This window comes from Macaca nemestrina, chromosome 4 (assembly GCF_043159975.1).
Source record: "Macaca nemestrina isolate mMacNem1 chromosome 4, mMacNem.hap1, whole genome shotgun sequence".
Classification (NCBI taxonomy): Eukaryota; Metazoa; Chordata; class Mammalia; order Primates; family Cercopithecidae; genus Macaca; species Macaca nemestrina.
Window position 1 is genome coordinate 83,280,432 of NC_092128.1, and position 13,413 is coordinate 83,293,844.

The 13,413-nt window shown below is 40.1% G+C and overlaps 1 protein-coding gene across 1 annotated transcript in view; it reads left to right on the forward strand.

Annotated features, from left to right (window-relative positions):
• The window catches only part of LOC105475607 (scinderin), an 85,536-nt gene that overhangs the window by 22,077 nt on the left and 50,046 nt on the right, over positions 1-13,413 (forward strand). Inside the window, exon 4 of the mRNA XM_011731008.3 lies at positions 13,100-13,249. Coding sequence (XP_011729310.2) covers positions 13,100-13,249 — 150 coding nt within the window. The remainder of the gene's footprint in view (positions 1-13,099; positions 13,250-13,413) is intronic.

Below are 13,413 nucleotides of genomic sequence, written 5' to 3' on the forward strand. Positions count from 1 at the left end.
TTTTAATGCTGCCCCGGCTGGAGTCATAGCCTGGGCCCCAGGGGAAAGTTGAATTCCTAAGTAGGTCACCATAGAGGTGGAGACTTGGGCCTTGGAGGAGGAGACCCTATACCCTTTGAGAGGAAGAAAGTTTAAGAGAGTAGCGGCCATGTGAGTTTGAGAGTCTTTTAGAGAGGGGCTGCAAAGAAGAAGATCATCCATGTATTGAAGAAGACGACTGGGAGACAGGTTTAAGGAAGTGAGGTCTCTGGCTAGAGCTTGTCTGAAGAAGTGAGGGCTATCCCTGAAGCCCTGAGGGAGGACAGTCCATGTGAGTTGTAGTGACTGGAGGGTGACAGGGTCAGTCCAGGTGAAAGCAAATAGGTTTTGGGAATCAGGGTGTAGGGAAATGGTAAAGAAGGCATCCTTCAGGTCAGTTTTGGTGTAGTGGGTGGTGTTGGCGGGGACGAGAGAGAGAAGTGTATAGGGGTTAGGGACTATGGGATGAATAGGGAGGACAGCCTGAATGATGGCTCGGAGGTCGTGAACAAGTCGGTATGAGCCATCAGACTTTTTAACAGGGAGGAAGGCGTGTTATATGGAGAGTGTGTTGGTCTAAGAAGACTGCGTGAGCAGAGCTTGTTTATGATGGGCTGTAGGCCCTTTTGGTGGGTTAGAGAGATGGGATACTGAGGAACGTTGGGAAATTTGGAGGGGTCTTTTAACTGGATTTTGATAGGGTCATGGTGAGCCGCTATGGAAGGGTTAATGAGAGAGGCAGGAAGTGGGTACTGGGGAGAGGGGTCAGGAGCTGGACTAGTGGAGAGGAGCAGGAGGGGCCTCTGGTTGAGGGGGGCAAGAAAAGGTGATAGTAGCTTTGACTTTGGCTGAAAGGTCTCAGTCTAGAATGGGGGTGGGGCAACGAAGCATGACAAGGAAAGAGTGTGAGAAAACAGCATCAAACAGGAAACAAGTAAGAGGTGTGGTGGCAAGTGGACGTGAGATGAGTCTGTCAACACCCACAACTGAGACTTGAGAGGGATGAGTGGGTCCTGAGAACTCAGGCAAAGCTGAGTAGGTGGTCCCACTATCAATGAAAAAAGAGATCGGCTTACCTGCTACTAGTAGAGTTACCCTGGGCTCTGATGCAGTGATGGCAGTGGGAGCTGGGCGCCAGGGGCCAGGGACCCTGGGCTTCATCAGTCTTCAGTGGCTAGGCCAAGGAGCTGTGGGAGTGCAAGCAATTCTTCACTTTTTGTCTTGTTGAAGGATTGGTGGCTCTGAGAAGCAGGCTTGTCTATCCATCTGTTGAGAGGACAGTTAGACTTCCAGTGGCCTGTCTACTGGCAGACTGGGCAAGGGCTCTTCAGCACTCATTGGTTGGGACATCCCTGCATCCAGTGGCCTTCTTTGCCGCACTTAAAACAAGGCCCAGGAGGGTTGCTGCTATCGGGTCTTTTGTGCCCTTGGGTACTATGGCTAGGCTGACGGATAGCCACTGCTAGAAGCTGGTATTTAGCACGATCTCTTTGGGCTTTATCTAATTTATTTTGCTCATCCTGTTATTAAAGACTTTGAAAGCCAGGTTAAGGAGGTCTTGTTGTGGGGTTTGAGGACAATCTTAAGCCTTTTTAAGTTTGTGGCAGATGTCGGAGGCAGACTGGAAAATAAAATGAGCTTTAAGAACAACAGTTCCTTCTCAGGAGGCGGGTTCGATGTGGGTATATTTTTGGAGAGCCTCTGTAAGGCGGGAAAGGGATTGGGCAGGATTTTCATCTGCCTTTTGGGAAATTACTTTAAGTTTTTCAAAATTTACAGCCCATGGGCAGCTTTGTTAAGGCCTGCAATGAGGCAAGTAATCATATGGCTACAGTATGCTCGGCCAGGGTCTGTGGGTTGGTATTCCCAGGAAGGCTCTTCCTGGGGAACAGCAGCAGCTCCTACGGGCTTAGTAGGATCCTGCCGATGAAGATCATCGGCATATGCCTGTGCTGCGAACCACACTCTTTCCTTCTCTTCTGGAAGGAGAGTAGAAGAAAGGATAAAGTAGAGAGCATGCCAAATGAGTTCATAAGATTGAGTAAGATATTTAAACTCTTTGATATAAGTATCGGGATCGGAGAAGGACCCAAGACATTCTTCAATCTGTATGAGAGCGTAGAAGGAGAAAGGGACGTGGACATGGACGATGCCCTCGGCTCCTGCTACTTCCCGGAGAGGAAGCAAGGGAGCTGGTTGCTGAGCACGTTGGGCCTGAGAGCGGGTGAGGGGCGGAGGCAGAGAGGACTCAGAGTCAGAAGCAGGCTGGTTGGAGAGAGCAGGGGAGAGGGGTAGAGCCGGAGAATGGACATGCAGTGGAGGATCATGATGCTGTCGGGGAGGGAGAAAATCCATGGGGTTAAAGGAAGAAGAGTCATTGGCTGGGGCTGTGGGTGGGGTGGCAGGAGATCAATCAGGATTTGAGCTGACAAGTAGGATTTGGAAACTAGAGCAGGACTGGCAGAGAGAAGGGTGGTTACGGAGAATGAAGAAAGCCTGAACATAAGGAATCTCAGACTATTTATCATTGCGACGGCAAAAGTTGTCTAAGTCTTTAAGTATATTGAAATAGAAAGCGCCGTTTTTGGGCCATTGGGATCCATTGTCCAATTGGTATTGAGGCCATGCGGTAGTGCAGTAAAAGATAAGCCTGTTAGAACGGATCTCTGAATGGAGGCCGAGAGCCTTGCGATTGCAGAGGAGACACCCAAGGGGGGTGGTCTTGGGAGGGGTAGACAGAGAGACTCCCATAGTGAATGAAGGAGGTGGGGGTAGAGGAAGAAGAGACCACCAATGACAAGGACGAGAGAGGGCGGCCCCTGTCTCATGGGCCTTGTCCGGAATAGAGGAGGTAGCCACCGAGTCAGGCATCCCTGAAATGGAGGAACCAGAGGCCTGGAGGCCAGAGGAAGCCCTTGGCCCAGCGCTGGGTCTTTTGGGAGTGAAGAGGCGGTCAAGGCTTCCGGGTAATAGGCAAAAGTCTCTCTTACTCACCCCAAGCAGAGGATCTGATGGTGGATGAGGTCACCAACAGTGGGGGAGTCTGAGACATCCTTCGGGTCTTCAGCGGGTTCAGGAAGGGGAGATTGGCTGGGTAAGGGATGATAGGAGAGAGAGAGGTCGAGAAAGAGAGGGAGTCCTCTAAGGCCGCCCGGCCAGAGCCTATTCCCTCCCTGAGTTTTGGCACCAAAACGTAAGATTAGCCAAGAGAAAGGATGAGAGAGAGACCCAGGGTCAGGCAAGTAAGCTTATTATCCTGCCGAGCTGCTCCACCAGTCAGAGGAAGCAGCACTGAGCTTACAGAATGAGGGATTTATATGGGGGAGAGAGACCCTGGGGTTGTTTGTCAGTTAACATTACCACATATCTCGTGACCAGGTTACAATATAGGAATGTACAAGAGGATGTAACTTAGGTTTCTCCATGTTTCTCATGACCTCCCCCATGCCGCCTGGAGGGCTGTAAGCAAGTCTGGTGACCTTGCTATAGCGCCTAGATAAGGGTCCAGGAATGCAGCTGCAGAGTATTCCCGGTAAGGGTCAACTGCATTGGGGTGGAGGTGGGGGTCTGGGGCAGCTTGTCCCTAACATTCCAGGCTTTTAATAGGTAATAGAAGAGGGGCACCATTGTCATCTGGCTGCTTCTTGCTGGATAGGGATGATGATTGAGGGAAGAGGAGCAGGCACTATGAAAGACAACTCTTAAGATATTACAATTTGTGCTTTAATACTCAGCCATGGTTTCACATTAGAATCATTTGGAAAAGTTTTTTTAAATGCTGGTAACTGACTTGACTCCTGAAGATTCTGAGTTTAAAGTTTTGGAATTTGGTGTTGGGACTTCTTAAGATTCCTTCCCTCCGGGATACCATAATATAATGTACATTGAATGTTGAAAATCACTTCAAGAAGATGTCTAAAGGTGCTGGACAATTCAGGGTCGTATTGTTACCAGTGGAAGGTATCCGAATTACCACTGGCAAACCCATATGGGTCTGTAGCAACCTCAATTTTTACCTCCTCAGAAGAAAGAATTCGACTGAGGGACATAAGGCAGAGAAAGAGACCAAGACAAGTTTCAGAGCAGGAGTGGAAGTTTATTTTTAAAGGCCTTAGAACAGGAAGGAAAGGAAAGGAACATATGCTTGGAAGAGACCCAAGCAGGCACCAAGGTCAAGTGTGGTGTTTCCTTTGATCCTAGGACGTTATAGATTCCTTTCCCATGATTCTTCCCTTAGGGTGGGCTGCCCGCATGTACAGTGCCCTCCTTACCCTTGGGAGGTGGGCACATGCAGTGTGTCTAGGAAGTCATACACACGCCCACCTGAGGCTTTTTTCCTTTTTCCAGTGGTGTGTCCCCAGAAGGTCATACTCCACCATGTTGTCTCTTCATGCATATCCCCAAGAAGTTGCTTCTTCCTGACGTCTGTGTTCAATTAAGTGCAACAGGTGTGGACCATCAGGAAATGGCCTCCCTGACGTCTGTGTTCACTTTAGTGCAACAGGTGTGGACCATCAGGAAATGCCCTCTTTCTGGTGCCAGCTGCCAATTTATCACTTTTAGAGAGGCAATGTGATCATTGCTGAACCATCAACTGACATTCCTAGTGGTTCGGGGAGGGCCCTCTCCTGCTCCACTCATGCCTGCGTAACTACCTGTAACAATACGCATGAAGAAGTAGTAATTCTTGATGATTGAGCAGTTGAGTCACCAACTTAGGTGGCTGGCAGAAATGCTTTTTGTTAAAGTATGACTATAAGCTTTTTTTTTTTTTTTTTTCTGGTTTGGCAAACACTTTGACTAGTAAGAGAATATAATTTCACCTGTACTCACTGATGCTATGCAAAGATCCCTCCCAAAACTGTTCATCTGGTCCTGGTGAGTGGCATCACTACCAGCAATCAAGCTAGAATTGTCCAAGTCATTTTCCTTTTCCCCGTCCCTCTACTGCACAGCCAAATGGCATTATTGATCAATCCTATAGGCTTAGACGTTCTAAATATTTATTTCTCCTCCCTCTGTCACCACTGATGTGCCCTAATTCAAATGTAGTTGCTTCCTTTCTGGTCACCAAGCCTTCAGTGGCCCTGCACACCACTCCATTCATCTTGCGTCCTTCATTCAGAGGTAGTTTGAAAAACACACACAATATATTTCAATACATATGTCACTGAAGGATATTGAGTTGTGTGGGCTTTGAGGAAACAGCAAAATAGACATAAAGAAACATTTGTTTATTCAAACAAGTTAAGTCATATTTTAAACTTTTAAAATAAAAAAGGTTCCTGGAGTTATCTCACAAATCATCATTTTTAAACTATACTTAGAGAACCTCTGGGCTAAAGATACATCTTAATGAATTTCTATATTTGGGTAACTAGATCTAAGGGAAAGCTAAACACAGGAAAGACTAAGCCAATAGATGCCAGGAAGAGGAAGTCTGGCCTCATGTTCTCCTTTAATGAAATTTTAGATGTATTTAGAATAATAACTTAGAAAAGGACGAAAGAGTAGCAAGCTTATTATGCTGAATTCTTTGCTCATGTTGAGTCAACATCACATAGGCTGTTTGGGGTGCTCCTTTAAACACAGCCTCTGAAATCTTGCTTTTTCTCAAGGGCACCATTGAGCATTGTTTTATTTTTGCCCTTATTTTCTGTCCTCAAATGATGTCTGGCTGCACTTATTAACTCACCACATAGTTTAAAGAAATTTTAGAAACCTCTGGTTTTCGAGACCAATAATTGGACTCCCCTCCCCAAGTGTGGTTGTTTCTATAAATATCACTTACTTGCTCTTATTTCTTGTAACTAGTGGACCAGACTAACTGCCAGTAACAGATTGTACTTATAGTCTTATTTCTTCCTTTTCCAATTGTGCAGAATAATTTTATTTTTCTTTAATAGTTTGTATATTAAGAGTTAATTATAGTTTCACAAACTTCTGCTAGAGGATGTTCCTATACAACATGTCCATCAGCTTTCTGCCAGAATTTAAGTGGATTTCATTCCAAATTATTTACAAATGGATAATTTCATATTTACAGGGCTTTTTTTTAACATTACTTCCCTAAAGAAATATAATATTTAGTGTTGAGTTGTTAAATGCCTTGGGATCTTAAATGGTGAAATAGTTGCCCCTGAAACTGTTTGCTTTACAATTTTCAGTGTCTAGCACACTTAAATCAAGTCAATGAATGGTTTTTAAATTAAATTCTTTTAAAGCATTATACATAAAATAACTTAGATTATAGTGAAAACTTTTTGTTGTAGTAATAGGTATTTACCTATCACATTTATTCAGACTTTTTTTAAGTTTATGAAGGAATTTATTTTTTAAGCCTACTCCCTGGAGGAAACAGAGTAAGTTGAATTATAGAAGAGAGTTTTTTTCAAGCATGGTGCCAACTGAATACAAAGTTTCCTTGTGCCAGAGTGGTGAAGTAGTCATAACTAACTACCTCTGAATAGAGTAAGTGTTGGGCAGTACGATTTATTAATAAAACTACACACACTTCTTTCAGCACAGTAGAGCTCTGTTAAAATGAGATATCCTAAACACATTATCCACACATGGTAGAATATAAATTTTCATATTTGATAAAATACTAAAATTGTGTTTTTAAAGCAAGTTTTAATGTGCTGCTGCCACCACTGAATGAACATTTAATTAGATTAAATAAAAACGGTGTTATCAGGCTGGCACAGTGGCTCACGCCTGTAATCCCAGCACTTTGGGAGGCCAAGGCAGGTGGATCACTTGAGCCCAGGACATCGAGACCAGCCTGGGCAACATGGTAAAATCCCATCTCTACAAAAAAAAAAAAAAAAAAAAAGTTCGCAGCTGTAGTCCCAACTACTCAGAAGGCTGAGGCAGGAGGATTGCTTGAACCTGGAGGCAGAAACTACAGTGAGCTGAGACTGCACCACTGCACTCCAGCCTAGGTGACAGAGCCAGACTCAGTCTCAAATAAAAAGCAAGAGAGAGAGATAGAAAGAAAAAAAAACAGTGTTTTAATTATTAATGACTTGTTAGGCAATCTGACTTTTAGCCATTTACAATTAAAGTTATTATTTTATTAAATTTTTTACCTCAACCATTGAAAATAAGTCTACTAAGTAGGAAAATATGTTACTTGTATGTAAATGGTGGCATAAAATAAGGTGAAAATAAAAAAGAGAACTCAAGTCATTCATTTTCATGCTGAATAAGAAGTTTTCTGTAACCACTTTGCTTAGTAATTTAGTCACCTTTGAGGTAAAAAGAAAACTTCACTTTTAAAGTTTTACTATTTTTGTGAGTATTTCGTAGATATGGTTTTACTATTTTAAAGTAAAGTAACTTAGAGAAACTGTGGTCTCTAAGCAATGGTAAGAAATCTTTCTATAACTAAATTTACCTCTGAATTGATATGCACATAAAACTCCCAACTCACAGTAATATCATAGAAAATATTCTGGGATCCATAAAATATTGTAGAATCCTATGTTAAATGTTAAATAATAATTATGTTTGTAAAATTATTAAGTTTACATTCACTTTAAAACACATTTTACCAAGCTCCCATAATGTTTTACAGATGCTAATAAAATTTACTATGATTTTATATAATCTCATTGAAGTAGATGAGAGGTCACTTATACAACTAAGGTAATCAAAATATAAACATCTGTTAAATGATTATACAACTACAAAGTAAGTTAGTTGTGAAACCTTGCTAATAAATCTGAAAAATTCTAGAGAGCTAAATTCTGATCTACTTCTTATCTTTCACTTTAATGTAAAATATAATTATTAGAAGTCTGTATTCTCAAACTTGCAGAGAAAATAATTGCTCGCAAAATATCATGGAATAAGATTGGAAGACGAATCTGAGCAAAACACTAGTTTGTATTTCATGGTGTGTGTGTGTGTGTATACGTGTGTGTGTGTGTGTGTGTGTGTGTATATCACATTTTCTTTATCCACTCATTGATTGATGGGCATTTGAGCTGGTGCCATATTCCTGCAATTGTAAATTGTGCTGCTATAAACATGTGTGTGCAAGTATCTTTTTTATATAATGACTTCTTTTATTCTGGGTAGATACTATTAGTGGAATTGCTGGGTCAAACAGTAGATCTACTTTTAGTTTGTCAAGGAATCTCCACGCTGTTTTCCATAGTGGTCGTTACTACTTTACATTCCCACCAACAGTATAAAAGCGTTCCCTTTTCACCACGCCCACACCAACATCTATTATTTTTTATTTTTTCATTATGACCATTCTTGCAGGAGTGAGGTGGTATTGTCTTGTGGTTTTGATTTGCATTTCTCTGATAATTAGTGAAGTTGAGCATTTTTTCATGTTTGTTGCCATTTGTGTATCTTCTTTTAAGAACTGTCTATTCATGTCCTTAGCCCACTTTTTGATGGGATTGTTTCTTGCTGATGTGTTTGAGTTCTTTGTAGTTCTTGATATTAGTCCTTTGTCAAATGCATAGTTTCCTAATATTTTCTCCCATTCTGTGGGTTGTATGTTGACTCTTGATTCTTTCTTTTGCTGTGAAGAAGCTTTTTAGTGTAATTAAGTACCATCTATTTACCTTTGTTTTTGTTGCATTTGCTTTGGGTTCATGAAGTCTTTGCCTAAGCCAATGTCTAGAAAGGTTTTTCCAATGTTATTTTCTAGAATCTTTATGGTTTCAGGTCTTAGATTTAGGTCTATTCATCCATAAAGAGGAATGAAATAATGGCATTCACAGCACCCTGGATAGAATTGGAGACTATTATTCTAAGTGAAGTAACTCAGGAATGGAAAACCAAACATATGTTCTCACTGATACGTGGGAGCTAAGATATAAGGATGCAAAGGCATAAGAATAATACATTGGACACTGGGGACTCAGGGGAAAGGATGAGGGATGGTAAGGGATAAAAGACTGCACATTGGGTACACTGTACACTGCTCGGGTGATGGGAGCACCAAAATCTCAGAAATCACCACTAAAGAACTTATTCATCTAAATAAATACCACCTGTTCCCAAAAAAATCTATTGAAATTAAAAATTTAAAACAAAAACAAAGATACATGTAGGAAAAAATATTCTGATTTATAGGGTCAATGTTTCTCTGTCATGAGTCAAGTATAAGTAAAATGTTTTCAAAACAAAAACACTAGTTTGTGCTAAACAGAAAAGTCTGCTGAGTTGCATTGGATAATTAGATGTTACAGATTCCCTATCGTGCACAACAAGTGTGGTGTGCTCAGAATACATCATACCTGGTGTGCACTGGTTGAATACTAGAATCACCTGGGGAGCTTTTAATAAACACAGCTGCCCAGAACACACCTGAGATTTCCTAAAGATAGAACTCACATCTTTGTATTTTAAAAAATTACCTTGCTACTCCATTATCTGATTTTAATGGTCAATGGCTAAGAGCTGACTGATCAGTGGGAGTCCTTTATTTTCACTCTTTCTAACTGCTAACTTTGTCATAGTATTCAAATGACCTCCACATGTGAGACTCATATTCCAATGCCCAAATGTAGAAAAGAGGTTAAAAAGAAACAGTAGAAGTGCACTATTCTTTTAGAAATAATTTAAAGTTTTACTATTTTTGTGAGTATTTCCTAGATATGGTTTTACTATACTTTGACCTTTGACCATGCCCTTTGACCATACAAAATAACTGCATTCAATTCTTGAGAGAAAAAGATTGCTAGACATAGTCCTTTTGATTTTATTTCTTATAAAGTTTTGCATTCCTAAAATGCGTGTTTTATTCTTAAGGAAGACTGTGGACTAGGTAATCAGGAATGTTAAGCAGCAGTCATAGAGACTGTTGCAAGCCCACTTTGTTCAGAATGGTGCTTCCAGTATCTACAAGAGAGGCTGCCCCATTTTAGTCACTCAGTAAACCATTTTTTAAGTGAAGAAATGACTCTGGGCTGGAAATGTAATCAGAGAAAAGAGTCCATTTCTCTGAATGTTTTCTTGTGCTATTTCTAATTTATTTACTCTTTTGAAAAATTGCAAACACACTATCAAATACCCAGAGAGTGGCAGCCTAGCTCCATTTCCCTCACACTTAACCACAACTCTACATGGCTGACTAGATGAAATGTGTGTGGGAATGTTGTGAAAACTAAGCACAGTGCAAATGTATTAGCCAATTTTTCTACCTGTCCATCTCTCCTTGCTAGTTTTTTCTTATTTATCTGTGTGTCCCCAGCATAATAAGCACCTAGAAATGTATGTGACATAAAAACAAACAAAAAAATCACTGATTTAGATACAGTAAACATTGAAGGCTTTCTTTCTGCATATGCATGCCCTCTGAATCTCTTAAAACTGTTTATCTTTTTTTTTGTGCAAACACAGAGACAGAGCTTGTGTTTTTGTTTCTACTTTAACGTAATTATATTATTCTATGTCTTTATTGTATTCTTGATGATATACCTTCACTAATTTTCTACATCAGTATTTAAACATTTTCCTTAATTTTTAACTACTGAAGAGGAGTAGACAGCATTCATGCAATGACATTTATTTAGCCATCCTCTTATTGATGGCCATTTGTTTTGTTTCTTATCTGGGGAAGTCGGTAGAGCATGAGACTCTTAATCTCAGGGTGCTGGGTTTGAGCCCCACGTTGGGCACCAGATATCATGGGAACCCGCCACCAATATTTCAAAGTAGGTTATTTCTATTTTTCATAAGTGTCGGCCTGCTGAGAAATAAAGAGAAAGAGTACAAAGAGAGGAATTTTACAGCTGGGCCTCCGAGGGTGACATCACATATCAGTAGGACCATGATGCCCACCTGAGCCTTAAAGCCAGCAAGTTTTATTAAGGATTTCAAAAGGGGAGGGTGTGCAAGAACAGAGAGTAGGTCACAAAGCTCACATGCTTCAAAGGACAGAAAGGAAACAAAGATCACATGCTTCTGAGGAAACAAAACAAAAGGCAAAACAGAACTACTGATAAGGGTCTGTGTTCAGCTGTGCACGTTTTGTCTTGATAAACATCTTAAACAGCAGAAAACAGTGTTCGAGAGCAGAGAACCAGTCTGACCAAAAATTTGCCAGGCTGGAATTTCCCAATCCTAGTAAGCCTGAGGATAGTTCAGGAGACCAGGGCATACTTCAGTCCTTATCTCAACCACATAAGATAGACACTCCCAGAGTGGCCATTTATAGACCTCCCCCCAGGAGGAACCCTTTCCTAGGGTCTTAATATTTATATTCCTTGCTAGGAAAAGAATTTAACGATATCTCTCCTACTTGCAGGTCCGTTTATAGGCTCTCTGCAAGAAGGAAAATATTGCTCTTTTTGCCTGACCCTGCAGGCAGTGAGACCTTATGGTTGTCTTCCATTGTTCCCTAAAAATTGCTGTTATTCTGTTCTTTTTCAAGCTGCACTGATTTCATATTGTTCAAACACACATGTTTTACAATCAATTTGCACAGTTAACACAACTATAGTGGTCCAGAGGTGACGTACATCTTCAGCTTACAAAGATAACAGGATTAAGAGATTAAGACAGGCATAAGAAATTATAAGAGTATTATTTGGGAAGTGATAAATGTCCATGAAATCTTCACATTTATGTTTCTCTGCTGTGGCTCCAGTCGGTCCCTCCGTTCGGGGTCCCTGACTTCCTGCAACAGTTTCTTTTGTTTCTATATCTCATGTTTGAATATTTCTGTATTATAGATTCCTATAAATTGAATTTCTTGACATTAAAAGCACATTTATTTATTTACTTATTTATCTGAGACAGAGTCTCGCTCTGTCCCCCAGGTTAGAGTGCAGTGGCGTGATCTCATGAATGGTTCAAGCCATTCTTCTGCCTCAGCCTTCTAAGTACCTGGGACTACAGGAACCTGCCACCACACCTGGCTAATTTTTTGTATTTTTAGTAGAGACAGGGTTTCACCATGTTAGCCAGGATGGTCTCGATCTCCTGACCTTGTGATCTGCCCACCTTGGCCTCCCAAAGTGCTGGGATTACAGGCATGAACCACTGCACCCGGCCTTAAATTTTTTTATAATGATGCCAAACTACCCTTAAAAAACCTGTGTCAGTTTATACCACCCAAATAGTGGATGATAATGCCCATTCCCACAGCCCCTCCAGTTCTGGTTGTTATTCAACTTCTCTTTCTTTCTTTTGGTAAACAATGTTAATGGAGGATATAATTTTTTATTATTATTTTCCATTTGTATCTGTATACCTTCTGGACACTATACTAAAATCTACAATCTAAAATATATAGTAGTTTAATCTAAATGGTAGCTAATATAATTGCTACAATATATCACCTGGTTATTCTGTTTCTACTTTTTCATGTTTTGATGTTAAAGTTTAATTTTAACAGTTAAGTATCAAATTTTCCCTATGTATCACAATTTATATGACTATTATCCTATTCTTGAACAATTAATGCCTTTCCACGGCCTCACCAATATAGTCACATAGCAATGAGCACCCTTATATGTGTGTTTTTTTCTCCTTTTATGAATTATTTATTAAAGTAAGTGCCAGATAGTGATATTACTGGGACAGTATCAATCTTTTTATTGCTCTTGATAAGAATTGTTAAATTGCTTTACATATATTAATTATCTTGATTTAGCCATTGTATACATATATCAAAACATCATGTTATACACAATAAATATATACAATATGTATTTGTCAATTTAAAAACATGAATAGTTTTACAAAAGTGTTATATTAATTTTATGATCATCAAGAGTATCTTAACAGATTCTTGACTTCTTTTCTGAAGTGTGATATATTTATTATTTCAAATTTTATCCATATGTTTACTTTTATGAATTGTAATTTATAGATTATATACACAGAGAAAGGTGATATATATATTATATTTTCCATGCTTAAAAACTGCTTACTTTGTAATGCTAACTGAAAGCAGCAGAATGCAGAGTGAAGTATAACAATTATGTATACACCTTAACAACAGGTCATTTAATTTTCCTTTTTCTTTGCTAATTAATCAAAGTATTACACTGAGGCTAAATGTCTTCCTCATATTCTTAGGGTCAACAGATCTCTCTCTTTCTTTTAGAAAATTTATCAGTGGTGTGGTTCCTCATGCAACAAATATGAACGTCTGAAGGCAAACCAGGTAGCTACTGGCATTCGTTACAATGAAAGGAAAGGAAGGTCTGAACTAATTGTCGTGGAAGAAGGAAGTGAACCCTCAGAACTTATAAAGGTATTGTGATTCCTGTTGTTTGTTAAAGGGTTACCTCTCCAACTCTGTGTGTGTGTGTGTGTGTGTGTGTGTGTGTGTGTGTGTGTGTGTGTGTATAAGGCGGCAGGGTGGTGAAGAAGGGGAAAGAGATTCAACACAGTTTTCAATAGTGAGCCTAGCTACAA